The sequence below is a fragment of the Odocoileus virginianus genome, unplaced genomic scaffold, assembly GCF_023699985.2.
Source record: "Odocoileus virginianus isolate 20LAN1187 ecotype Illinois unplaced genomic scaffold, Ovbor_1.2 Unplaced_Contig_10, whole genome shotgun sequence".
Taxonomy (NCBI): Eukaryota; Metazoa; Chordata; class Mammalia; order Artiodactyla; family Cervidae; genus Odocoileus; species Odocoileus virginianus.
The window spans coordinates 174,598-200,174 of NW_027224327.1; the positions used below are offsets into that span (position 1 = coordinate 174,598).

The window sequence follows — 25,577 nt, forward strand, 5'->3', positions numbered from 1 at the left end:
AAGTCGCTTCAGTCATGTCTGACTCTGCACCCCATGGACTGTAGCCTACCAGGCTCCTCTGTCCAAAGGATTCTCCAGGCAAGAGTGCTGGAGTGGGTTGCCATCCCTGCCTCCAGCGGGAGACCCTTGGCTAAATGGCAGCAGTGGAGGGAGGGGAAGTGGGGGGTGGTGACCTCACAGCCCTCCCCAAGTGGACTGCGGCCTGGAGATGGCAGAGCCCATGATGGGAAGTTCCTAGTCGGGCTGCACACTCTCAGAGCAAGTTGAAAAAGCCAGGCCTCTTGGGTACCCCAAGACAGTGAGCCCTGTGACAAAACAGTGCACACATCTGGCCAGGTTTCTAGAGGGGTAGTCTCACTCTTCTCAGGACAGGGCACGCCCAGCCTTAGCCAGCAGGGTTCAGAGGCTTATCCAGAGCTGAGCCAAGTCCTGAGGTGGTCACAGGCTGCCCCTCTGCCCAGATGCTGGAGGTGGGTGCCAACACCCGGGTGCGGGACGCCTGTGACAGCATCACCGCCCGGCTGCAGCTTGCCTCCTGGGAGGGCTGCAGCCTCTTCATCAAGATCGCAGACAAGGTGTGTGGCCCACAGGCCAAGGGGCGGGAGGGAAGGCAGTTAAAGCAGGTGGGGGTCTCCCACCTGCACTGGGCCAGCCCCTGCCGGGGTACACAGGCACACAGGCGAGAGGGGTCACAGAGCCCCGGTGTGACACCTGGCCTCCTGCACACCTGCCTGCCTGTCCCCTCCTCTCCACCTGCCCCAGGTCATCAGCCAGAAGGAGGGAGACTTCTTCTTTGACTCCTTGTGGCACGTGTCCAACTGGGTAAAGAAGAACAAGCCCCAGAAGGAAGGTGAGCAGAAGGCTCTGGGAGCCAGGCTGGGGCCACAAAGGAGGGTGTTGCTGGGATCTGAGGTGGAGCAGGACTTGTCTGCCTCCTGGGCCAGGGTCGGACAGCTCCCCCGGACCTTCGCTCATGCCCATTCATTCCTTCATTCTCCTCAGGTCCCCTGGCTCATGGGTATGACCAGGCCTGGGGCCAGGCAGTGAGGCCCTGCCCTAAGAACTCTACCAGCTCGGGCAGGGGCTGGGCGTGGGGCAGGCCTGGAACACATGGCCAGACTCTGGGGTGATGAAGGGTGCACAGGGGCAGAAGGGAGTCTGACCCCACAGGGAGATCCAGGAGTGCCTATTCATCTTGAAGGCTGAGGAAGGGCTGGGGGCCAGGGAGAAAGAGGCATGGAGGCTTTCCAAAGGGGAGGTCATGGTAGCAGACACAGCAGCAATGTGGGAGGGCCAAGTGGCAGGGCACAGGATTGGGTGTAAGGCCTCAGAGCCTGCCTAGCCAGGGACAGGCTCTGTGCTCACTGCTGCCCCTGCCCAGGGGCCCCTGTGACAATCCCCTATCAGGTGTATTTCATGCGGAAACTGTGGCTCAACGTGGCCCCTGGGAAAGACGTGAAGGCAGACACCATCCTTCATTACCACCAGGTACCCGGCTGCCCCTCCTGCTGGGTGTTGGAGCCACACCTGCCCTCAGAGTGGGGCATGGCCTCTTTGCCCAGGGCCACCCACCTTCCGCCCAGGGCCTCGTGGTCGGTCAGAGTTCTGGAGCCAGGAGAGCAGTGCCTTGGGACAGTGGCACCTGCAGACAGTAGCTGTACCCTCACCTGCAACACGCCTGCCAGGGAGGGGAGGGCCCAGAGGGTCCCGAGCCCGTGAAGTGCTAGGCCTTGCCCTCAAGGGGTAGAGCAGGCCCGGCTCTGCAGCGAAGTGCTGGGGAGCCCTGCCCGCCCTCAGTCACCTTCCCTCTGCTGGAAACCTAACCCTGAGGACCTTATCTCTCTGCAGGCTCAGTTCCCTAGATTCTACTGGGCTACCACCTGAGCGCAAAGCTGGGGGTGGCAGGAGCCTAAAGTCCAGTTTTTCCTTCACCCAGGAGCTGCCCAAGTACCTGCGTGGGTTCCACAAGTGTTCAAGGGAGGATGCCATCCACTTGGCTGGCCTCATCTACAAGGCCAGGTTTGGTGATGACCGGTCCCAGCTAGCCAGCATCCCCAAGATCCTGCGGGAACTTGTGCCCGAGAACCTCACGCGCCTAATGTCCTCGGAGGAATGGAAGAAGGTCCTTGTTGGGGTCTGGAGAGGGGGCCCTTGCCTGCTGCCCCTGTAGGGGTCCTGCCCACATGTGACTGCGGGAGGGTGGACTGGGTCTGCCACCCACGGCCTCAGGCAGCAGCCGTTGTTCTGGCCGGAGCCTCAGGGCCTCATGTGGTCGCCCAGCCAGGCTGTGGTCTCCACTGAGACCTCACTGGCCCTGGCTTTCCCTAGAACATCCTCCTGGCCTGCAACAAGCAAAAGGACAAGACGGTAGAGGAGGCCAAGGTGGCCTTCTTGAAGTGGATCTGCCGGTGGCCCACCTTCGGGTCTGCCTTCTTCGAGGTGAAGGTAGGTTGCACCCCAGACCCGCTGTCCTGGCCAATCAGGCCCCACACAGCTCTGGCCCAGGCAGCCTGAGCTTCTCCTGCAGACAGGTTACAGGCAGGGCCACCGCCAGGTCTGGGAGGGCATGTATGTGTGCGTGTGTCTCAAGGAGGGGCTGTGATCTCTGTGACGCCCTCCCTCCCCAGCAAACTTCGGAGCCCTCCCACCCGGACATCATCCTCATTGCCATCAACCGGCACGGGGTCCTGCTCATCCACCCCAAGACCAAGGTAGCAGAGGGCCCTGGCAGGGCCAGGGAGGCCCCCGTGCAGGGAGGCTGGGCTCCCGTCCTCCTATACATCAGCCCTGGGCTCTGAAGGATCCTGGGCAGCAGTTCAGACCCGGGGCCCCTCAAGCCTCCTGGGCTTTGGCTGGCTCTGACCCGCCCACCTGCTATGGCCCCAGGACCTGCTCACCACCTACCCCTTCACCAAGATCGCCAGCTGGAGCAGCGGCAGTACCTACTTCCACATGGTGCTGGGGGGCCTGGGCCGGGGCAGCCGCCTGCTGTGTGAGACCTCTCTGGTGAGCTCCAGGCCTGGGGGCCTTCCGGGGGCCCCAGGCCCTTTTCCCAGCCCAGATGTGAAGCACCCAGAGGCTCTGGACACTAGGTCTCCTACCCCTGACCCCCTGATGCCACCGAGTGCATTGCTCATGGGAGAGCCCAGCTCCCACGCCTGGCACGGACAGGCCAGGCTGGGCTGGTGCACTCGATGGAGGTGCAGTGCAGGGAGGGCGGGGCGTGTCACTCGGGGGCATCGAGGCCTGGCAGGGGGCTCTGTGGTCCTAGGAGGGATGAGGACTCGGGGCCCAGGCACAGTCCTGCTTCTCTCGTCACCACGTCTGCCTGGGGTGTCACTGAGGCAGAAGCTGGGCCCCCCAAGCCCTGGTCCACGCCCTGCCTAACTGTACCCCACCTTCCCCTAATGCAGGGCTACAAGATGGATGACCTGCTGACCTCGTACGTGCAGCAGCTGATAAGCACAGTGAACCGGCAGCGGGGCCCCCGCAGCTCAGTCTCAGGCCACCTGTAGCAGCAGGGTCCTCTGGCCCACTCAGCCGCCCTCCACAGTCAGAGGTCCCTGTGGGGCTCACCCAGGGCCCTCCTCTGGGCCCGAGGCCTGCCCTCTCCCCAGAATGCCCCCTCCCACCCTCTGGCACCCCAGTGGGTCTCTCCCCTGGGTGCTGACTATAAGGGGCAAAGGCAGGTGCCCAGGGTAGCACCGGGAGTGGTAGGCCTCACAGCTGATGGGTGCATGATGAGAGGACCCCCTAGAAATGTTCAATAAAAGTTCATGGAGCACTGGGGAGTGTGTGTCAGTGAGAGAAGAGGGTTGCGGGTTAGATGGGCCGGAGATCCAGGAGGTGCTGGCCAGGAAAAGTTCCTTCTGTAAAAAGCAAAAAGCACTATGATCCCCCAGGGACAGGGAGGACAGCTTCATCCTCAGAGAATGACTTCCGTCGTGTCTCAGCTTTCTTTCCACCTCCTTCCCTTCCTGCTTCTCAGACTGGGAAGGGACTCGCTATGGGCCCCTTGGCACAGCTTTCCTCCTTCCCCATCAGGACACTGGGCACGGGAGGCTGCCGGGGGGTTCTGCTGGAGGAGCTGTGGGCCCCTCTCCCCACACAGAGGAGGATCAGCACGCAGGGCCTTGGGGCCTGGGCTCACCCTGGACCCCCAGCCGGCCTGTCCCCCGACTCCACCCACGGGGCCAGCCCTCAAGGACTGAGGGTCTCTGCTGACCTTTTCTCCAGGCCCTGTTGCAGCCTGGCCCTGGGATGCCTGTCCAGTCTGGTCTTTGTCTTTCTCACACTGCAGCAGCACATCCACCCTGATGCCACAAACTACACAGGCCCTGGGGTGGTGTAAAGAAGCCTTCATTCGTTGTGTGAGTGTAATGTCTTTCTTGGAGGGCAGGAATGAGCCAACCACTGGAGCCCACTACCTCCTGGCTCCAGACTGCACCCAGGGAATCAGCATGCGCTCCAGAGGCGGGGTGCGCAGGGCCCCTTCAGCTGCTGTGTAGGGTGAAGTGCAAGGCATGCCGGCCTGGTCTGGGTACTGGGATCCTCCTTGACTGAGTGAGCACGTGGTGGGGGAGAGAAGGACGGTTTACCAGAGGCCCCCCACCCACGTGGCGTAGGGCCCAGGGCGGCTGCCTGGCTGGGGGCTCCATCTGTGCCATGTGGGGCAGAGGCTGGCCAAGCTGCCATGAGGCCTCTGCAGGGATGGGACAGGTTAGGGCAGGCTGAGTCAGGTGACACCGGCCCCTATCTGTTCCTGGCCCTGGAGGACGTTGGGCCAAAACTGTGGCTGTGGACCTGTCATAGGCTCACCACACCCAGGCCCCTGCCCCAAGGCCTCGTGGAAGGAGGGAGAGGAGGATGCTCGAAGGTGGAGGGGAGGAGGAGGGATGCTGAGCAGAAAGACAGGAGCGAGATGCGGCAGGTTCAGGGAGCCGAAGCAGGGAGTGAAGCCTCGGGCAGCAGAAGAGCGATGTGCAGGAAGCGGCCCCAGGGGCAGGCCTCTCAGGCAGTGGGGAGGCCCGAGGACTTGGGCTGCGCCCTGCGGGCAGCCAGCTCCGACAGCTTCTTCAGCCGTTTCTTCAGCTCCAGCGGGAACTTCTCGTAGCACCGCTTACACACGGGCTTCATGTCGAACTCCACAAACTTGTTCCTGGGGAGGACGGGCAGCGGTCGGGAGGGATGGGGTCTCCTCTGGGCCCCAGCCTGGAGCACACCACCTCCCACACAGCAGCCTGTCGCCCGCCCTGGACGTGACTTTGTGGCCAGAGGTCAAGGTAGACCTCTGGAGGTAGGAGATGGGAGGTAGGAGGCCTCCAGGCCTCCCTTTCTGCCTAGAGACAGCCAACTTCAACAGGAGTCCCCAACAGGCTCCAGGAGTGGGAAGGGAAGGAGGCGGACACTGTGTGGGTCTCCACCCACTGCGGCTCCTCTCCTGCCCAGGGGCAGGGGGGGCTGCGGTGAGGGGTGGGTGCACCACTTACTTCAGGGTGAGCCGGCTGTTACAGGTGGAACAGGAGAAGCAGTGCACACACCAGGCCTTGTTGAGGGCTGACACCACTGTGAGGGGCAGACGCAGGCTCAGTGACCCCACAGGTCAGCCACAGGGCCCCCTGGGCACAGGGGTGGCCAGCCGGGCACACGGCTGCAGGACCCACAAGCCCAGAGCGCGCAGCGGACAGAGGCTGGGGCAGGAAGTGGGCACAGGGACGGGGCCTCACCATCGCCCTCGATCACGTGGCTGCAAGTGTAGCAGACATCCCCAAAGAGCTGTGGACAGAGCAGGGGGTTACACACGCTGCGGGCATTCATGCCTCCGGCCCTGGCCAGGGGGATCGCCCCACCCCGCCCCAAAGGGCAGTTCCTGACATCTACCCGGGCCTCTCAGGCCTCCAAGGCCTCCTGGACTAGGGCACAGGCTGGGGCCTGAGCGCTTATCAGAATCATCGCCCCCCAAGATGGAAGTGGTGATGCTGCCCCCTCTAAGGCCCCTCTGCTGCCCTGGTATCCTGGGGAGTGTGGTCAGGGCGGGAAGCCCATTCTCTGGGCAGTTTTGCTGGGCCTGGTAGGAGGGAGGGGGGCTGCGGCACATGTCACCCCGAGAGCCCAGGACTTCACATGCCATCTCAGTCCCTGCGACAGGCCTGGCCACGGGGCACATTTCCCAAATGGGGACACTAAGGTCACAGGGGCTGCCCAGGTCCCGAGACACTCAGCTCACAGGCCTGGGGCGCAGCCCCCACTCAGCACCCACCGTGGGACTCCTGAGGAGGAGGCTGCCCCATACCCTCTCCGGCCAGCCCGCCCTGCCTGGCACCCGCTGCCTTGCCTCAGCCCGCACCTGGTTGTAGTGGGTCTCACAGTAGGCCAGGCCCTTCTTCTCATAGTGCCGGTGCCCCAGGAACGGCTTCTCACACTTGGCGCAGACGAAGTGCTGGGGAGGGGGGCGAGGGGCGGCAATGGCAGAGTCGGGGCAGCAGCCACGTCCCCAGGAGACAGCCCAGAGGCTGATGGGGTCGGGGGCTCGCAGGACCCACAGGAAGGCCGTGGGGCCAACACCTCCGTGAGTTGCCCCTGCTTAACAGACCTCACTCCTCGCTGCTAGGCACCTGCAGCCCAAGGGGTCAGGTGCCGGCGAGGCGCCTGCATCACAGAGGGCTGCACTCCCTCGGACTCCTCTGTCTCCACAAGCCCAGAGTCACCAGATGCATCTTCCCATTCGGGAGGCTTCTGGGTGTGATGACTCACCTTCCCATGGGGAGCTGGGGGCCAGGGGCCACATCAGGACCCTCACGGAGGGGCCACCCAAGGCAGAGCCTGTGGGACGCAGGCTTGCATGCCTCTCTTCCAGGTAGTGACTGTGAGTGCCGGAGCCCCCAGCGGAGGCCTGGAGACCCAGTGGGGCACGCCGGACCATCTTGCCCGCAGGTGGGCTGAGCTCACAGTTTGCACAGCTGTATACACAGCCACTTCCATCAGACACAATCCCACAGGGCGCCCCAGACCAATGTCCCCAAGGTGTTCTCATGACCTTGGAATCTTCTAGAAGGCCAGGAAAGGGAGGAAGGGTGGGGGTGTCTCAGGACTTTGGCATCCTCTAGAAGGCCAGGAAGGAAAGGACGCCTCGGGGGTGGTGTGCCTGCTTGGCCCTGCTCTGTGCCCTCAGGTCTCTGGGTCCCATGGACTGACCCTCCCCTGGCCAGGGGCCAGGAAGGGCAGCACCCAAGAGGAAGGTCGGTTCTGGGAGGGAGTGTGGAGGGGTTGCAGCAGGGCCAGACTTTGGCTGTGAACATGAGCTGGCCTCCCCCCCCAAGTCTGCTGTCCACACCGGCCTCGCTCACCTCCACGTGCCACTGCTTGCCCATGGCATTGACCACCCGGCCCTCGATGGGCCGGCGGCAGGCCCCGCAGATGGGGACCCCCATCTTGTCGTGGCAGGGCAGGCAGTAGAGCTCGCCCTTCAGCTCCCGGGCCTCTGCGGTCAGCTCCTTCCTAGAAGACAGCGCAGGGCCCCCAGTGACGGCACTGCCCAGCTCCCGCCCCTGCAGACCCAAGGCAGCAGCTTCTGAACAGCCCCTCACCCCAGTTCTGCCCCTGCAGAGCCCCTCAGGCAGGCATTGCTTTCATCTCTGCTCTCTTTGGAGACTTCCTGTGCCCCAGACAGGCCCCAGGGCACGGGATTCCCGCTCTGCCCTCGCAGAAGGAGGCCTCTGTTTGGCACAGATCTGTTCCCGGCCCCTCCGCCCCTAGATCAGACTGGGCATCTGGGACACACCCGAGGGGGGGCCCTGCAGCCTCTCCCTCTCTCATCCCTCGTGCACCTCTGAGTCTCCAGTCCTCCCTGAACGGAGCCCCAAAGAGAGGAGTCTCCTGCATGGTTGCCCTCGGGCCCCCATCCTGCCTGCCCCTGCACCCCACTCTCCCGTTGCCCCTCTGCCCACCTGGTCCTTCTCTCCAGCCCCATCACTGCCCTGGGGGGCTGTCCCACCTCCACCCAGCTCTCCCCCTACCCGCAGTGGGTGCAGCTGAAGTGGTCAGGGTGGTAGGCGTCATTCTTGAACATGAGGGGCTGCTCGTCGATGACCAGGTGGCAGCGCTGACAGATGTACTTGCCCAGGCCCTTGGCCTTCTCGCGGTTGTGACAGGGTCGGCACAGGTGTCTGTGGGGAGTGAGGCAGGTGTGAGGAACACAGCCTCCCCTCCGCAGCGCCCCCAGGCAGCTGGGCCACCTCCCTGGAGAAGACATCCCCGAACACCGAAGACAAAGGTCCGTCTAGTCAAAGCTATGGTTTTTCCAGTAGTCATGTATGGATGTGAGAGCTGGACCATAAAGAAGGCTGAGCACCAAAGAATTGATGCTTTCAAACTGTGGTGCTGGGGAGAAGACTCTTGAGAGTCCCTTGGACAGCAAGGAGATCAAACCAGTCAATCCTAAAGGAAATCAATACATTGGAAGGGCTGATGCTGATGCTGAAGCTGAAGCTGCAATACTTTGGCCACCTGATGCGAAAAGCTGACTCATTAGAAAAGACCCTGATGCTGGGAAAGATTGAAGGCAGGAGAAGGGGACAACAGAGGATGAGATGGTTGGATGGCATCACTGACTCGATGGACATGAGTTTGAGCAAGCTCTGGGAGTTGGTGAAGGACAGGGAGGCCTGGCGTGCTGCAGTCCATGGGGTCGCAAAGAGTCGGACACGACTGAGCGACTGAACAACAACAACACCCTCACCCCTACAGCCTGAACAAATGCCGGGAAGCCTTGGGGGTTCAGCCCAGTGTCCCGGAAAAGCCAGCCAACCATCCTGCTGCTGGGAAGGCCACAGGTGAGCCCCCTAAGAGGAGCACAGGACAAAGAGCAGAAGGAAGCGCGGCAGCAAGTTGGTGCTGGTGTCTTTGGACGCAAGGCAAACATGCTGTTTTTCTTCCTTATGCTTTTTCTGAGCCTAGGACATCACGTGGACAAGAACAGCTCAAAAATTCGCTTTATTTTTCAAATATCTTTCAACACATAGGAGTAACTGTACAGTGTGTTACCAGCCCACTGTGCCCAGTCGAGGAGCCAAGGAGTGCCAGGCCCGTCGGGCACTCAGAACCTGCTTCCTCAGGGGTCCTCCCAACAAAGAGGAACCCGGACGGCTACAGGCTTGCTCTGTCTCCAAAGACAAGCACGGTTGTGCTAGATGTAGCCCCCCAGACCTAGGAACTGTCATTACAGAGCCTTTTTTGTAAAGACCTCGGAGTAATTTCTGATGGTACTTTCTCCTCTGGGCAACAGCTGCGGTCTCTACTGAGAGAAATCAACATGGTTTCTGTTTCCTTGGGCCTCACAGGCGGCAGGAATTTAGATTCAGTGTCCCGGGCAAAGATGCATTAATACAAAGGCCCCAGTGCCCTGCTCCCATCCCCCACCTGCCACCTGATCTGCCAGTGCTGTCGGCATCTGGGCCTTCCTGCCCTCCCTCTTCCAGGCCCCCAACCCCTCCCACCAGCCTCCTGCCCACCTGATACCAGTGTTGGCCTCTTTCAGAGGCAGATCAAGTAAAGAATCTGCCTGCCAATGCAGGAGATGCAGAGACTGGGTTCGATCCCTGGGTTGGGAAGATCCCCTGGAGGAGGAAATGGCAACCCACTCCAGTATTCTTGTCTGGGAAATCCCATGGACAGAGGAGCCTGGCAGGCTACAGTCCATGGGGTCACAAAGAGTCTGACACAACTGAGCATCTAAGCACACACAGGGAGTCTTCTTAAAAGATTAACTCTCAGACTCAGGACCACGCCGCTCCCACCCCGACACCCCACACCTCCACCACGCAGATCCTAGATGCCAGGGCAGCGAACTCCCTGCCCTTGACCGTAGCATTGGCCACTGCATTGTGGGTCTGGACTGCCCTGTGCTTGCCCCGAGTGTGTCTTATCTCCCCAGGGCTGAAGGACAAGGGCCCAAAGGAGTGCCCAGCAGCCGCCTGCTAAGCTGTGAACAGGCTCCCAGCTGTGCTCCTCTGAAGCCTGGGTGCCCCGCACAAGGCAGAGGCTCCGGATGCATCTTCTGATGCGTGAGTACATGAACAACTGTGAACAACAGGAAGGGGAGGGCAGCAGGTGTCATCTCCCCAAGACCTGACGGCCACTGAGACTGGAAGGCCGTCTCCTGGCCCGGGACGCCTGGCTCCCTCTACCTGCCCAGGGCCCACAGTTGTGGCCTGGGCTCTAGTCTCCATCTCCTGGGCAAGGCTCTGCCCCCCTCCCCCGCAAGGTCCCTGAAGCCTGGTGGGCTCTCCCCACCCCACTCTCCCTAAGACACCCTGTGCCCAGCCCCATCCCAGGTCTCCTGCCATGGCACAGCCTCCCCACGCCACACCTGCCACCTGCTATGTCTCTGTCTCAGAGAGTGTTTATTCCCCACAGCTCCACTCCAATTTTGATGACTCCTCTCAGCAGCAGGACAACATTCAACCCATGTGGAAAGATTTTCGCCTCAAAGTTTACCGAAAAGAGCACAACTCCTCAAAATCTGGTTGCAACACTCAGTGCCCTTAAAACCACGGTCATCAATCATCCAGCAACAGACATCTGCACTCAGGGAAGCCAGCCAGATTCCCATGTTTCAAGCCACCATGAGCCAGTTCTCCCAGACAGCTACCTTGGGCCACAGTGGGGAGGGAGCCTCACACCCCACCAGCTCCGGGTCAAGACAGAACTGAGGAACCCTGCTCTCTCAGAGGATCCCCAGATGAGAAATATCTTTTCAACAGACCTGATCCCAGCACCAGATCTAAGGACAACCTGCAGAATTTTTCCAAGGTAGAATGAAGATGGAACCTAGGAATTCTACCATTGAGGTGCAGCACAAGAGAACAAGACGAAGCACATACATGCAGCCTAAGTTTTAGAGTCACACATGCTTGAGTCCAAATCCTGGCTCACTGGTTTGTGGCTGGCCAGTCAGGTCACCTCTCTGAGCCTCAGTTTCCTCATCTGTAAAATGGGCAGTAATCCCAAGTGCACAGGACTGTGTGAAAGAACCACTTCAGAGAGTATTTGTGGGAGGCCCCTCCCAGTGATAGCATGTATATCTTTAAGCATCTTAACCAAAAAGTTGTAAAGTCTTTTGAAACTAGAAATAGTGGTCTGGTGCCCTGTGCTACTGGGTGTATCATTTTGGGAAAGACAGAGAGAAACAACTTTGCTGGAGTAGCCACTGTCGACATCCAAACAGCCACCCGCCAGACTCCCAGGAGGAGCCTTGGAGGAGCAGGAGGGGGCAGGCAGCAGTGGCCCTCTTCCCAGGCCTCCTGTCCAGAGGAGGAGCCCACACAGACGAGGGCCAGGCCTCCGGGTCCCCACAGGCACAGACAGCGCCCCATTATGAGGCAGCCTGCAGCTGGGCCCTGCTGGAGATAAAGGCCATGATTTATTCCACACACCCAAAGGGGGCCTCATTATACAGGGCAGGACACAAGGACCCTACAGCTAGTATCCTGAAAGAATCCCCTCTCATTTGACCAAACAAGACTCCTCGGTCTCCCACCCTTCCCCATTCACAAGACCCCCTGCTCTGCTGATGGCCAGTGCAGGCTTGGGCGCCCAGGCCCGTTGTCATGGCAACCAGCCCCTCCCTGGCCCCCTCCCCGTGGTAGGAAATTACCCTGTTCTGAAACATCCTGTTGTCTGTCGGTCCCAGCCAAGACCCCCACCCAGCCGGCGCCCACTCCACGGCTTCGTAGATAGTCACACACTCGGCCTCTGTGACGCTCGGCGACCCAGCTGGGGGCCGAGGCGGGGGTGGGGGAGCTGGGACACACTGGAATATTCACAGCCCAGCGGCAGCAGGGGCAGCCAGAGGAGTGGCCCGCCACACAGGGGACCCCTCAGGAATGAAGCAGCCTTTCAGGGCCCAAGGGGGTGCAGCCTCCCTGCCTCTCCTTAAATAGCCAGCCGGCCTCTACCACAGCCACACGGAGCCACCACCCACCCACAGGCCGCAGCCCACCTGCTGCCCCAGGCCCGCTGTGAGAGGTAAGGGCAGGGCTGGGGAGTGGGGTCGGGGGCGCGGGCAGCCAGCGTGGGCCCAGCAGAGGCAGAACAGGGTAATCTCGGCCATCTCGCTTCAACCTATTTATCGAGGCCTCCCTGGTCTGAATTAGAGCAGCCAGTGGGCGGTGCTCCTGTCTCACTGTGGGGGCTTTTAAAGGAAGAGTGGGTGCCCAGGCTGTGGCCCCATGGCTGCAGCGACAGCCCCCGCACTCTTCTCCTCTAGCCAGGGCACCTGGAGGGGCCCAACGAGGAGGCAGGAGGGACAGGTGCCGGACACCAAGAGACCGCCTTCCACCTCAGCCTCCTCCCACTGCACACCCACCCACGTCCCCTCCAGAGGCCGAGCCCTGCACCTGCTCCATGGTCGGGGCCCCCATGCCCCCCAGCCGCCCTGCCCTGAGCACAGTGAGACGTCGAGAGACCGTGAGAGCAGGCATTTCTAGGGACACGTGGAGAGGAGCAGGAGCCCCCCCAGACCCACTGCAAAACCAGCATCAAAACTTGTAATGCAGGGGCAGGGTGGAGAAACCGCAACAAGCCTGACACAGCCTGAAAGCATTCTGAAATCAAGTCTGCACCCAGAGAGAGCATGGTGCATGCGGCCTTTAGTGGTGGGGTTCAGAAGGCCCTGGGAAGGAGCAGAAAGCGGGTGCCAGGCAGCCCACAGGGTGCCCCCTGTGCACACGTCGGGCGCCACGCTCAGTCCACTGCTCTACTGCCACCATTTGGAAAGTCTTGCTTCTTGAACAAAGGGTGGTGCAAATTGTGTCGCTGTTCCTGGGGCCAGGCCCCCGGGAGAGGCGCTGAGCCTGGGAGACCGCACCACACAAGCCTTGGAAGCAGGGACCCATTAGCCCCTGGAGGAAAAGCAGGCGGAGGTGTTGGCTGTCACTGCTGGGTCTTCCGGATCTGGCTTCCTACTCCTGGGCTATTGCCCTGGCCAAATGATCCTGGACAAGTTAGCTGATGTTGAACCTCCATGTCCTCATCTGTAAAATGAGGCAGCGGACATCTGCCCCTGAGGACTCATGGGCAGTGCCCAGACAGGCCTGCCTCACGCTGGGCAGAGAAGATGGTCAGTACCTGTGAGCAGACCTCATAGAGGGGCTGGGTGATGACTGTACCACCAGTGGGGTGGGCAGAGTCTGGGCGTCAGGGTAGCTCAGAGTGGAGGGTACCCAGCTCAGCCCCTCCCCAGCCCCATCAAGACCCCTCCCTTACTTGGCCTCCAGACCTCCCCCACAGCCCCCACTGCCTCAGGTCACACACACTTGGGAGCAACAAGAAATAATCTCTGTATTAGAATTTTAGGGAACCTGAACCACTCTGGGTCCAGGAGAGATTTGGGCAGGGGGACATCTCTGGATCCCTTCAATAATCAAAAGGTGGCGTGATCAGGCGAGAGCCTCCGCTGGCTTGAGAATGACTGGCCAGATGCTCACTGCCCCTGACTTCCTCCTGCTTAGCCACCTGTGGGGCAGCAGGGGTGTCTGGGGGTGCCCAGGGACCCCAGTGGTGGCTGATGAGGCATGAAGCAGAGGGTCAAGCTGCTGCCTGGCCTGACAGCTCCTCACCCCCACACTGCCCTCCTGCCCTCCTAGCTGCCCAAGTCTGAACTGCTTGCCCTGCTCCGTCTACGGTAGGAACCCACACCTGGGGATGGCGCCCAGCCTCACACTCAGGGGCCGGCAGTGCTAACGTCCCCGTGCTCCTGGAGCACCTGTCACTCCCCGCCAGGACTGTTACCTTGGTCACTAAAAGGAGAGGACCCAAGGACAGCAGAAGGTCTTCTGCCCCAGGTCCTCCGTGGCTCGTGTATGCAACTGCTGCTCCCCGCTCCATTCCCACTGCCCCTGTGAGCGCCCTCTCCTGCCCCCTCTGCAGCCCACAGGTGGCGAGTGGGGCTGCTGGGAGGTGGGATCCAGGGGAGCTCCTGAAGCTGCACTGTAGGCAGAAGTGCCCTACGCTGAAACCCCAGGCCAGGAGAAGAGACTGGAAGCTGCCTCCCCAGCCCTCCATGGGCTGCGGGCCGCGTGGGGTCTGCCTTCTCCTGCCCACATCCGTCCAAGGCCTGGGGGAGGCGGGGCATTCGGACCTTTCCTCTCCTTTGTGAATCTCCTGAGTCAACCAAAATCAAAATGGGAAATCTGTCACTCTGTCTGTTGGGGAGGGACCACCAGTGACCCACTCAGAACTGGGGTCACCAGACAGAAACAGTTTGTTTCTGAGGCCAGCAGGGCTCTGAGCCATGGCCCCTGGTTTATGCTGAGGGTAAACCAGGCGGGCAAGGCTGGGCAGAGACAGGCCACCTCCCTGGGTCCTGGCCTCTCTGGGGCTGCAGATCTTGTCCAGAACACCCTGGCCAGTCTCCCCACCTCTGGGACATATGGCTCTTCCTCTCCTGGAAAAGAATCTGCCTCCTGATAGTTAAAGTGACCCCATGGACTGTAGCCTATGAGGTTCCTCCATCCATGGAATTTTCCAGGCAAGAATGCTGGAGTGGTTTGCCATTTCCTTCTCCAGGGGATCTTCCCCACCCAGGGATCGAACCAGGGTCTCCCACATTGCAAGCAGATGCTTTTACTGTCTGAGCCACCAGGGAAGCTCTAGTTAAACTACTCCAGGTAGTAAAACACCCACTGCAGGCCTGGGCCCACAGGTTTTCTAAGACACAAGTCTCCGCCCACTAACACGCCCGAAGCAGGGCTGGTGGCTGAGCTCGAAAAGCTCAAGACCTTGGGATGCTGGCCCGGACGGCCTTTGGGTGCTGTAGACAGAACAGGACACTGCATTCCTTGTGAGGCCCTCCTGTGGCTGGTGCTGGGAGCACCGGGGAACCTAGTGGACAAGCGGGTCAGGGAGGCTGAGCAGGGTTCACCTGATGCTGAGGAGGAGTCCGCCGAGCCCCCCACACCGGGCTCTCAGGACTAGGTGCCCCACCCATGAGAAGCAAGGCTCAGGGAACTCATGCACCCCACCGGTCAGACAGCACACAGCGGGGAGGGACAGAAGATGCAGGCCCCTCCCTCAGCCCCCACACCCACCAGGGCCTCAGACAGACAGACAGGTCACCATGCTCTCTCTCCCTATGATGCTGACTCCATCCCCCAGGCCTGAGAGGTGGCCTTCAGGGACCCCAGGGCCCAGACTTCCCCATGCTCTACAGGGACACAGCTGCACGGTGGGGAGCCGACCCCACTAGTAGTTTGGCACCCTGGGCCCTGGTTTGGGTTTTGCTTTTTGCGGCCTTCCAAAGCAGGGGGTGCAGGTTCGATCCCTGGTCAGGGAGCTAAGATCCCACATGCCTTGAGGTTTAAAATTTTTTAAAAAATCAAAATATAAAACAGAAAGGATTTCATCCCTGGGTGGAGAAGAATCCCTAGAGAAGGGCATGGCAACCCACTCCAGTATTCTTGCCCGGAGAATTCCATGGACTCTGTCTACAGTCTATGGGATAGCAAAGAGTTGGACATGACTGTGACACTTGCCCACCCCCAGCTGGACACAGGAGGTGCCCTGTAGCCCCCGAGGCAATGCCGAGCATGGAACAGCCTATCCAGGGGTTGGGGTCAGCAGGTACTAGAGGCTTCCAAGAGCTCATGTCTGCAGAGGGTGATGCTTCACCTGTCCCAGGCTCTCTGAAGCTGGCCTGTCTGCTTGTTCCCTCCAGGCTCAGTGCCTCTGCCTCTGGCTGAAGCATGAATGGCCTTGAGGAGGCCTCCCCAGGTATACTGGCCAACTCCTCCCTGGCCCCTGTGGAGCAATGCGGCCAAGAGACACCCCTGGAAAACGTCCTCTTCGCCTCTTTCTACCTCCTGGATTTCATCCTCGCTTCTGTGGGCAACGCCCTGGCCCTGTGGCTCTTCATCCGGGATCACAAGTCCGGCACCCCGGCCAACGTGTTCCTGATGCACCTGGCCGTGGCCGACCTGTCCTGCGTGCTGGCCCTCCCCGCCCGCCTGGTCTACCACCTCTCAGGGAATCACTGGCCCTTTGGGGAGATTCCGTGCCGGCTCACGGGCTTCCTCTTCTACCTCAACATGTATGCCAGCATCTACTTCCTCACCTGCATCAGCGCTGACCGCTTCCTGGCCATCGTGCACCCCGTCAAGTCCCTCAAGCTCCGCAGGCCGCTCCACGCCCACCTGGCCTGCGCCTTCCTCTGGGTAGTGGTGGCTGTGGCCATGGCCCCGCTGCTGGTGAGCCCGCAGACCGTACGGACCAACCACACGGTGGTCTGCCTGCAGCTCTACAGGGAAAAGGCTTCCCAGCACGCCCTGGCGTCCCTGGCCGTGGCCTTCACCTTCCCATTCGTCACCACGGTCACCTGCTACCTGCTGATCATCCGCAGCCTGCGGCAGGGCCCGCGCGTGGAGCGGCGCCTCAAGAACAAGGCGGTGCGCATGATCGCGGCGGTGCTGGCCATCTTCCTGGTCTGCTTCGTGCCGTACCACGTCCACCGCTCCGTCTACGTGCTGCGCTACCGCGGCCAGCGCACCTCGTGCACCGCCCAGCGTGCGCTGGCGCTCGGCAACCGCATCACCTCCTGCCTCACCAGCCTCAACGGCGCGCTGGACCCCGTCATGTACTTCTTCGTGGCTGAGAAGTTCCGCGATGCTCTGCGCAGCCTGTTGTGCGGCAAGCGGCCCCCAGGGTTACCCCCCAGCGCCGACGGCAGGACCAACGAGAGCTCGCTGAGCGCCCGGTCGGAGCTGTAAGCCTGGGCCCCGCCCCCGCCCCAACCCCACAGGGGCCACCCCGCAGACCCACCGAGGAGGAGTCCACCTCCCCTGGGAAAAGAACCGAGACCCCAGCCGGTCACCGTCACCCGCTTCCAGGCCCGAACTCATCACCCAGTGCCGAGTCCCGTCTTGGCTGTCAGCAGCCCCTGGTGAGGCAGCGCCAAAGGGCCCAGACGGCCACTTCTCTGCGGGCACGGGACTGATCCTGCTCATTCACAGCCACTAGACACTCACTGACTTGGACACCCCCCCTGCACCCCCCCCCCCCCCCCCCCCCGGGATGGGCAAGGAGGCCAGAGGAACATTCCTGAACAATGATCGTCTTTCTTTCCAAAGTGCCCCCTGCGAGGCTCTCGGCCTCCTTCTCACAACAGAAACACATGGCAGCGAAGCTTGACAGAGAGAACACAGGAGACAGAGGGGAACGGCCTGCCAGAAGGCGGGCACGGGTGGGGGCAGGGCTCGGTGCACAGTCAGAAGGTGTCTAAAGATTTCCTCTCAAGTGCAAGGTGCTTTGAGTTCCCTTTGTGGCACCTTTCCCAAAGGCCCCTGCATTTAGGGGACACAGGCAGTACATGAGAGCCGAACACTGTAAGCACATTTCAGGGTGATCTCCAGGTGACGTCCAGTAACACAGGGCTTGTGGGACACATCAGCTCTCTGTCCCTCCTGGCACACACAGACCTGCATGTGCCGACAATCCCCTGTGCTTCTTGGCAGCTGCCCTGTCCCTTCTGAGTCCTGGGGGAGCACAGACCATGGGTGGGCCATCACGGGGAGCCCAGCTTTGTCACTGCTGCGTGGGGGGGAGGCACGCAGCCTGGCCCATGAATCTATCTCCCACTAACCCAGACCCAGCAGGGGCAGGATCCTACTCCTCCCCAAGAGGCCTTCACCTGGCTAGCCAAGCTGTGAGGTGTTTTGCTTAGAGGGCGGCCTGTATGCCCCTCATGGGTTCTTTTATGTACTTGGTTATACTGATCATAAGGGCTTCCCTGGTGGCTCAGTTGGTAAAGAATCTGCTTGCAATGCAGAAGACTGCCTGCAACATAGGAGACCCACATTCAATTCCTGGGTCAGGAAGATCCCCTGGAGAAGGAAATGGCAACCCGCTCCAGGATTCTTGCCTGGGAAATCCCATGGACAGAGGAACCTGGTAGGCTACAGTCCAGGTCACAAAGAGTTGGATACAACTGAAGCAACTTGGCATGCATGCATACTGATGATAAACATAACTGTACTTTAATAACTGAAAGTTATTCTCTTTGATTAATGCAACTCCCTCCCCAGAACTTCTCTTCCTTCCAACCCAAGAATGGCAAAGTGGTGGCACAGGCTGCACTGTGGACTGTGCTTCTGCTGGCCCCACAGCCGGCCCACCCCGCACAGACTCTGACGTTCTGCCTTGTGGGCTTCAGAGTGCCGACCTGGGCCGCAGGGTGCCCCACCTGGCTGTCACCACAGTAATACTTTATTTTCCTGAACAAGTCCAGCCTTTTCTGGACTTTTCCAGCAAACACTAGAGCAGGAGTCCCTGCGTGAGCTGCAGCTTAGGCCCACACCTGGCAGGTGACCTCAGGGAGCAGTTCGGGACCCCTGCTGCACTGTCTGCCCCCCATGGCCCTTCATATCAGCACTCAACACTCAGGCACCTAGTGCAAGGAGCACCCTGCAGACACCAGGATGAACAGCACACGTCTCTGCTGGAGAAGACAGACGGACAAGGTCACTACAGCAGCGTTAGGAAGTGGGGCTCCGAGAGAGCCAGAGATGGCGACCAGCGCCCAGACAGGGGAGCAAGCCGGGGGCAGACAGACAACTGAGGTGTTGCTAACGAGGCAGGTGTGTGCTTCCGTGAGGCCTGACTGCCAGCAGAGGAGAAACTCAAAGTTGGCTGGTTGGGTTCTGTGGCATTTGGGATGCCTGCCAGACACTGTGGAGATGGCATGTGGGCAATGGGGTATTCCGAGGGAGAGGTCTAGGGTGGAGGCCTACATCTGGATTGCCCAGCAGAGACCCGCCATTTGGGCCAAATGCAAAGCCCCAAAGGAGCCCGCCATAGAGAGACGGGTGGAGGAAGGGGAACGGAGCCAGGAGAGGGACAGCACAGCCATAAGGCACGAAACCACCAGAACATGGGTTCCTGGGCACCCGGGAGAGAAGCAGGAGTGGCAGTGAAGGCTGCGGGAGCCCTGAGCAGCTTGGGCAGTGGGGAGTAGATGGAGGAACCGGCTGGGTGCTCGGAAGGGCTGCAGGGAGTCACCGTGGAGCGAAGGCTGACAGGGTGCTTTGAACCAGGGGGCCACCACGCCTGAGCCATTAGAAATGGACCAGCGAGGTCCAGAGCTGTGAGCCCTGCTGGAGGAGCAGGGAGTGAGCAGGGCTTTGGATGCAGGGACACAGCCCCTGCTGTGACAAGGGAGGGGAGCACAGGTGCAGGGCAGGGGAGGTCAGGGCAAGGGAGGGGGAAGGGAGGTCCTGGCTGTGGGGGTGAGGGAACAGTGAGGGGCAGGGAGGGGGAGGAGAAAAGAGCAGGTCTTCGTGGAAGGTGACAGCTTAGCCTGCTAAGGGAGCCCGGGTCTGAATTTTGGAGCACCCTTGGGTCCCAGCTGAGTGCTTTCCCCCAGCAGCACACGTGGGGTCTGAGGACAGGGGGGACAGCTGCAGCCTGGGTGGCCAGGCAGGCAGGAGCCTAACTCACAGCTCCTCATCCTCGCATTGCACCAGCAGCTCCCACTTTGGCCCCCTGCCTCCTGGCTGTCTACCATCAGCCTGCTCCCAAGAGCAGCCCTGAGCCTGGGGTGGCCCCGATTCCTCACCCCTCACTCTCCAGCCCCCATCCTCACCCGTAAACTGGACAGAGTTCTCCTGCCCGCCTCGCAGGGATGGCAGGGGTGGCAGCCCCATTGGCAGCCCGAGTTTCCTGGACCAGGCCTGGGCCTGTGGTGAGGCCCATCTCACCTGCCTGCATTCTTCACAAAGCCCAGGTCAGCCAGCTCCACGTCGCACAGCTCACAGCGGAAGCATCCAGGGTGCCAGTTGTTGTTCATGGCCTTGATGACGCGGCCAATGATGAATTCGCCTGCAGGAGAGAGGTCCTGCTGGCCTTGTGCCCTCCCCCTCCAGAGTTCCTCCACACTGGAGCCCACCTGGCTCTGCCTGGCCCCAGGGCGCCCTCCCCAGAGCTTGGGAAGGTGATGAGCACAGGGGTCCGAAGGCCACTGCTCTGAGAGACAGGGCTCCCTACTCTCCCATCCCTGCTTCCCAGGCATCGTGGAAGCCTTACCGCAGGACCCGCAGCATGGAGCAAACAGCATCTGGAAGTCATGCTCGCAGTACTTCCGACCTTCGAACTGCAAATGGGGCCAGCAGAGAAAGGCAAGGAAGGCACTGTTATCCTCTGAGCTGCGCTGGTCGGTGGGGTGAGGACCTGCCCTCGGGGAGGCTGGACAAGCACTTTGTATACCTGCTTTGTATACCTGCTGTGTATACCTGCTGTGTATACCTGCTTTGTATACCTGCTGTGTATACCCTGCTTTGTATACCTGCTTTGTATACCTGCTTTGTATACCCTGCTTTGTATACCTGCTGTGTATACCCTGCTTTGTATACCTGCTTTGTATACCTGCTGTGTATACCTGCTTTGTATACCTGCTGTGTATACCCTGCTTTGTATACCTGCTTTGTATACCTGCTGTGTATACCTGCTTTGTATACCTGCTTTGTATACTCTGCTTTGTATACCTGCTTTGTATACCCTGCTTTGTATACCCTGCTTTGTATACCTGCTTTGTATACCTGCTGTGTATACCCTGCTTTGTATACCTGATACCACCACAGGAAGCATGGGTGGGGGACTTCCTGGAGGAGGTGATAAGGAGTGGAAAGATGGAAGGGGATGGGGGTCCTCAGAGGAGGGATTTCCACACGGGAGCAGTCAGCGCAAGGCCTGAGGGCGGGACGGGATTGCCGTGTCTGACTTGGGGAGAGTGCAGAGTGAGGGACCTCGAGGAAGCTGGCAACTCGGCAAGGCTGGCCCCTCAAAGGGCCACTGCTGTTTGCTGAAGATCTTGGCCTTATTGGTCCCAGGGGCAGGCTTAGGGCTCGGGGTGGATGTTAATGCCAGGAAGCCCAGGGATCAAGGTTGAATTCTGTGTGTCCCTTGGCCCTGTTTCGTGTGTGAGAGGTCCACTCCCCCAGGGGCCACAAAAGATCTAGGGAAGGGACCCAGAAGAAGAGGCACAGGAATGGGGTACAACAGAGCACCCCAAGTCCTGCATGATGTCCCCATCTGTCTGGGCAAGGAGGACCCTTGCAATGGCCCCAAGTATGGCCAACATGTACCTCTGCCTTCTCCTCCCTTGACGATTTTATCTGGTTTTCCCCTGTTCCCTAAGAGTGTCTTATTAAGCTGCACCTGGCTAGAGCCCTATCCAGCAGGGGCAGCAGGAATTTAAATCATAATAGGCACATCCACAGAGCCCTGTACCACTCCACCCCTTCACCCCACCTCCACCACTGCCCAGCAATCCTCAGGAGGCGCCGTGGGGAACAGCAGCTCCTGTTCAGTCAGGCAGATCACACACCTCCCAGCCGTCTGTCAGCCAATCCCCTCAGCTTCACAATCTAGCCAGCCTCTGAGCATTGCCATGTGTGCCCTGAGGCAGCCTGGCAGCATTTGCCAATTTCTGTGGTGTAAATATTCCCACCGTGGTCAATTTGAAGCTACCAAAATGACGCTGACGTGGAATTGAGAAGAGATGTCAGCAGCCACCACAGTACTGCGTTTCCAGCACACAAACACAGTAACAGGTAGTGAAATGGAATAAAACAATTAGGAAGTGATGAGTTTTGAGTATCTGCTACTTTTATCTCATTGTATGAATACATCATTCAACTTTTAATAATGACTGTATTTAGCAACCAGCCTGCAGGATCGCTGAAAATTTAACAGTCTGCTCTTGGGACCGAGGGCAGCTCAGCCTTTCCCTTCCATCTGGATTACCAAAGAAATAACTGGTCCTACCTGTTCTCCTAGCTTCTGTCCCCACCCCTGCACAGTCTCTCCTCCACATAGCAACCAGAGAGGCCCTTTTCTACTGTCATACAGACAGTATGGGTCCTGCCCCTCTCAGGATGAAGCCTAAGGCCCCATGAAGGCCCACAGAGTTAAACAATTCTGCCTGCACTCCCTCATCTTCTGCCGCCCCCTCTCATTTCCTCTGCTTCCATCACACCAGCCTCCTACTGCTCCAAAACCCACACCCCCCAACCTCAGGGCCTTTGCGCTTGCTGTCCCCTCTGCTGAGATCTCTTCCTGCAGGTACACACATGCTCCCTCACCTCCTTCAGGTCTGCTCAAACATCACCTCCCTGCTCAGGCCCGCCCCCCAACCCCCAGGATTCCTTATAACCTGAGCACTTAGCAGCATCAGGTATATGTTGGTTATGTTTACTGTCTGGCCTCGGGGTCTCCCAGAGATGACAGGATGAACAGTGACTCCTCCAGCAGCACGCACACCAGGAGAGCACTATTCACAGAGGTGAGGGCTGGGGCCCTGCGGGGTGGCCAGCAAGGTTCTGGGCTGGCAGGAGCACCACTCGGCCCAAGGTCCGGCACGTCTGCCAGTCCGTCACTGGAGGACCATGGCCAGGCGAGGCCTGCAGGCTGCCAGAGGGCAGACCCCGAGCTGGACCAGGGGCTTGGGCTCCGGGAAGCAGGGGCAAGGGTCAGGGAGCACGCTCACCTCGTAGAAGAGCCCCTCGGGGAAGGGCCGGAAGCACTGGGCGCACACGAAGCAGTGCTCATGGTACAGCTCTCCGTTGCTGTTGACGATCCGCTCGGCAGGGGCGAAGCGTGCCTGGCAGCGCTGGCACACGGCGTTGGCCAAGGCGCTGGACATGTTACTGAGCAGGAGAAAGGAACAGAGGTCAGGACCCGCGGGCCGCACTCGAGGGACACACCTTCTGGGGCGAAGCACAGCACCATCCTCACCCCAGGCTGGCCTTGGCACCGTGGAGACTCAACATGCAGTCGGCCCACGTTGCCCCACACCAGCTTGGGTCACCCCGTGTGGCTGTCACCCACCCCTGTGGCCACCATGTGCCAAGGACACGCCAGGTGCCAGTGTGTGCCAAGACGCAGTGGCCTTCCCAGATGACACCCCTGCGAGCCCCGCACAGCGTCTCCAGCTCACAGACGGACAGGCAGAGGCCTGGAGAGAGTGACGCCCCGAGGGCCACAGTGGGCAGAGGCAAAGCCGAGATTAAAACTAGTCCCTCACCCTGGAGCCCCGTCTCTCCCCATACCCTGCAGCCCCCAGTGCCCTCTATGGAGGGTCAGGCACAGGGCAGGCCATTGCTGGGCTCATGCCGGTCAGAGCAGTCAGGGCTCCAGTCCAGGCCCTCACTCGTGGTGCAGCAGGGGCTGGCCCGGGCTCTCTAAGCCCAGGTGCCCAGCCAGAGAAGGACCCTAATCATGGCCATGACCGTGTATTCTGGCCTTTAGATGACAGACACACAAGCTCTCTGCAGGGTGCGTGGCCCACTGGAGGCTTGCAAAGGACAGTGTTGTGGTTGTCATTGTCATTGACCTGGCCCCCAAGCTACTCAGTCATGGTGCTGGGCCATCTCTCAAGGCAGCAGGGACACCCGGGAACCCTCCTGTGCCTCCTGTCTCCCACTCAGGGAACCAGAGTGTCTCGGGTAAAGAGCATCATCCAGGCACAGGGGAGCAGCTTGGGATTCACACACTTATTTCATCCCTGAGGCCACCCTGTTTTTCTAAGGCTCAGAGAGATTGAGTAACTTGAGCAAACTCACAGAGCAGATGACAAAGTCCCAAATGTGAACTCCGGCTGAACCCATTGCAATGGCTCTTTCCCCTGCGCCACGAGTTAGATTCATCCCTGCCCCACCCCCCTCCAAACACAAAACCACCCTACCAGGGAGAAGGTGAGACTGTGAATATCTGGGAATGGGAGCAGGATGGGGAACGACCCTCCTCATCCATGTGGGCAACTGCTGTCCCTGGGGCAAGTGATGGCTGTCCTCATGGGAGGCGTGAAAGCCAAACTGAACTCCAGGGGAAATCGCCACAGAGACACATGCTGGCTCCAGCCTAGGGCCTCGGCTCAGACAGGAGGAGGAACCTGGCAGTCAGCCACAAGAGCCTCTCTACAAATTCCCAGCACCCTAATGCCCATGACCTTGACTGCAAGGCGGCAAACAGACTCTGTCTCTTGTCAACTCAGGTGGATTGTTGGTGGCTGCCGGGAAGGGTGGGCACAGAAGGGAGGGCAGGCTCAGCAAGGAGAGACGCAACCAAGCGGCCGTGTCACACAGACTCGCGCAGTGGCACACAGCCCATCTTTGGAGGACGTCTTTCCAGCCGGCTCCGCCTCCTGCCCTGCTGAACCCCACCCTTCTCTCAGGGCTACAGCACTCTGAGAAGTCTCAAGTGACACTGCTTGTGCTGGAGTCCCCAGGCGGGAGGAGCCCGGAGGCGGGTGAGGGCTCTGCCTCTCAGGTGTAGACTGTGGACAGTGGGTCCAGCAAAAGGTGGCTGCCACAGACACAAGGGGAGCTGGGCTGGGGCATCCAGGCAGAACTTCCTCTCTGCTCTGCCAGAGGGACCCTCACGGCAGGAGAAGGGCCAGAAGGCTCTTCAGCAAGCCCTGTCAGGCAAGCAGACCTCCGCCTGCCCTCAGGTATAGCTGGGGGACCAAAACCACCTCCCACGTCCACATTTAGGCCAAAGGGGCGAGGAAGCAGGACAGAGGCAGGAGAGCCTGGGCAGAGCCCAGGTCGACAGGGAGGCTCCGCGCGCAGCGGCCACCACCTTCCTTTCTGGCTCACCGCTGGTCGCCATGCAGAGGAACAGACAGGGCACGGACTGATCAGCCAGGCCCCCAGGAGCTGGGCTGGACTCTGTCAGCTCAGGCACAGCTTCCTGTCCCAAGGACACCGTGAACCTGGAGGCCTTGCCTTCCCAAAACATACACCCAAGGTAGCTGGGAGGAAGTTCCAATGCCTGGCCATGAACACGACCTTGGCGGATCTTGGAGAAGTCAGAAATCAACAGGAAATCCTGTGACTCTGGGCCTGGAATTCCCCACCCAAAGAACTCAGAAAATGCAACCAAAACATGTATTCAAGTCCAGCCCCCGGCTTTCAGATTGTTCCAGACATCTGGACCCTGACCAAGTGAGTGCGCAGCAGGCCCATCACAAGTTTTCCCCTACAGAGCCCGGGCCTTGCCCCAGGGCAGACATTCGGAGACAGCATCTCCACATGATGGGCACAGCAGCTAGCCCCTAAGAGAGCGGCTGGCTTTGCACTGTGCCTGGGTCTACCCTGGCTGGGGCCCTAGGAGACCCAGGTCAACAATTTTGCCGTCTGTCCCCTACACGCCTCTCAGGTAGATGGGGCATGGGGGAGACCACCTACCTCCCGACCCGCTGGTTGCCCCAGACTTCTATGTCTGCATCCCCACAGTCCTTGCTTGGGAAGAAAGCACTCCAACCCACTGACCAAAGACGGGGGATGAACAGACAAGCCCATGTGCCCTATAACTGGATCACAGCCCCATCAGAGACGATGCCAGCTGTCCCCTGCAGGAGGCAGTCGCTCCGAGCTCAACCCCATGTGTTTAAATCCTGACAGCTCTAGCCACCAGCTGTGCCCCTGGAGAAAGGTACCAGCTCCCTGCGGTCTCGTTTCCTTATCCGCGAGGAGGTAGCCAGAGAAGCAGGAACTGCCCCTCAGAACTGAAGTAAAGAACTTGCTGCCTAC

General features: G+C 60.2%; 3 protein-coding genes across 9 annotated transcripts in view; 2 read left to right on the plus strand and 1 right to left on the minus strand.

Moving 5' to 3' along the window:
- Nucleotides 1–3,784, plus strand: part of MYO7B (myosin VIIB) — a 108,984-nt gene extending 105,200 nt beyond the window's left edge. Inside the window, exons 40-47 of the mRNA XM_070463984.1 lie at nucleotides 462–575; nucleotides 763–850; nucleotides 1,382–1,488; nucleotides 1,937–2,122; nucleotides 2,329–2,445; nucleotides 2,628–2,711; nucleotides 2,887–3,006; nucleotides 3,414–3,784. Of these exons, the coding sequence (XP_070320085.1) occupies nucleotides 462–575; nucleotides 763–850; nucleotides 1,382–1,488; nucleotides 1,937–2,122; nucleotides 2,329–2,445; nucleotides 2,628–2,711; nucleotides 2,887–3,006; nucleotides 3,414–3,515 (918 nt within the window). The 3' untranslated portion in view covers nucleotides 3,516–3,784. The remainder of the gene's footprint in view (nucleotides 1–461; nucleotides 576–762; nucleotides 851–1,381; nucleotides 1,489–1,936; nucleotides 2,123–2,328; nucleotides 2,446–2,627; nucleotides 2,712–2,886; nucleotides 3,007–3,413) is intronic.
- A 559-nt stretch (nucleotides 3,785–4,343) lies between these two features.
- Nucleotides 4,344–25,577, minus strand: part of LIMS2 (LIM zinc finger domain containing 2) — a 43,691-nt gene continuing 22,457 nt past the window's right edge. For 5 of the 7 annotated variants that reach the window (XM_070463978.1, XM_070463975.1, XM_070463977.1 and 2 more), the window contains 8 exons: nucleotides 22,532–22,691; nucleotides 19,746–20,137; nucleotides 8,016–8,165; nucleotides 7,347–7,497; nucleotides 6,347–6,439; nucleotides 5,727–5,775; nucleotides 5,490–5,565; nucleotides 4,344–5,158 (listed from right to left, as the gene is read on the minus strand). In XM_070463978.1, coding sequence (XP_070320079.1) covers nucleotides 5,011–5,158; nucleotides 5,490–5,565; nucleotides 5,727–5,775; nucleotides 6,347–6,439; nucleotides 7,347–7,497; nucleotides 8,016–8,165; nucleotides 19,746–20,137; nucleotides 22,532–22,687 — 1,215 coding nt within the window. In that variant the 5' untranslated portion in view covers nucleotides 22,688–22,691 and the 3' untranslated portion in view covers nucleotides 4,344–5,010. Of the gene's footprint in view, nucleotides 5,159–5,489; nucleotides 5,566–5,726; nucleotides 5,776–6,346; nucleotides 6,440–7,346; nucleotides 7,498–8,015; nucleotides 8,166–19,745; nucleotides 20,343–20,569; nucleotides 21,631–22,531; nucleotides 22,692–25,577 lie in introns of those variants that run through there. The other 2 variants (XM_070463979.1, XM_070463973.1) reach the window with 2 other exon arrangements.
- GPR17 (G protein-coupled receptor 17) lies at nucleotides 11,848–21,629 on the plus strand. Its single transcript, XM_020886338.2, has 2 exons — nucleotides 11,848–12,024; nucleotides 15,713–21,629. Exon 2 carries the CDS (start codon nucleotides 15,741–15,743, stop codon nucleotides 16,758–16,760), a length of 1,020 nt encoding a protein of 339 aa, XP_020741997.1. The 5' UTR covers nucleotides 11,848–12,024; nucleotides 15,713–15,740; the 3' UTR covers nucleotides 16,761–21,629.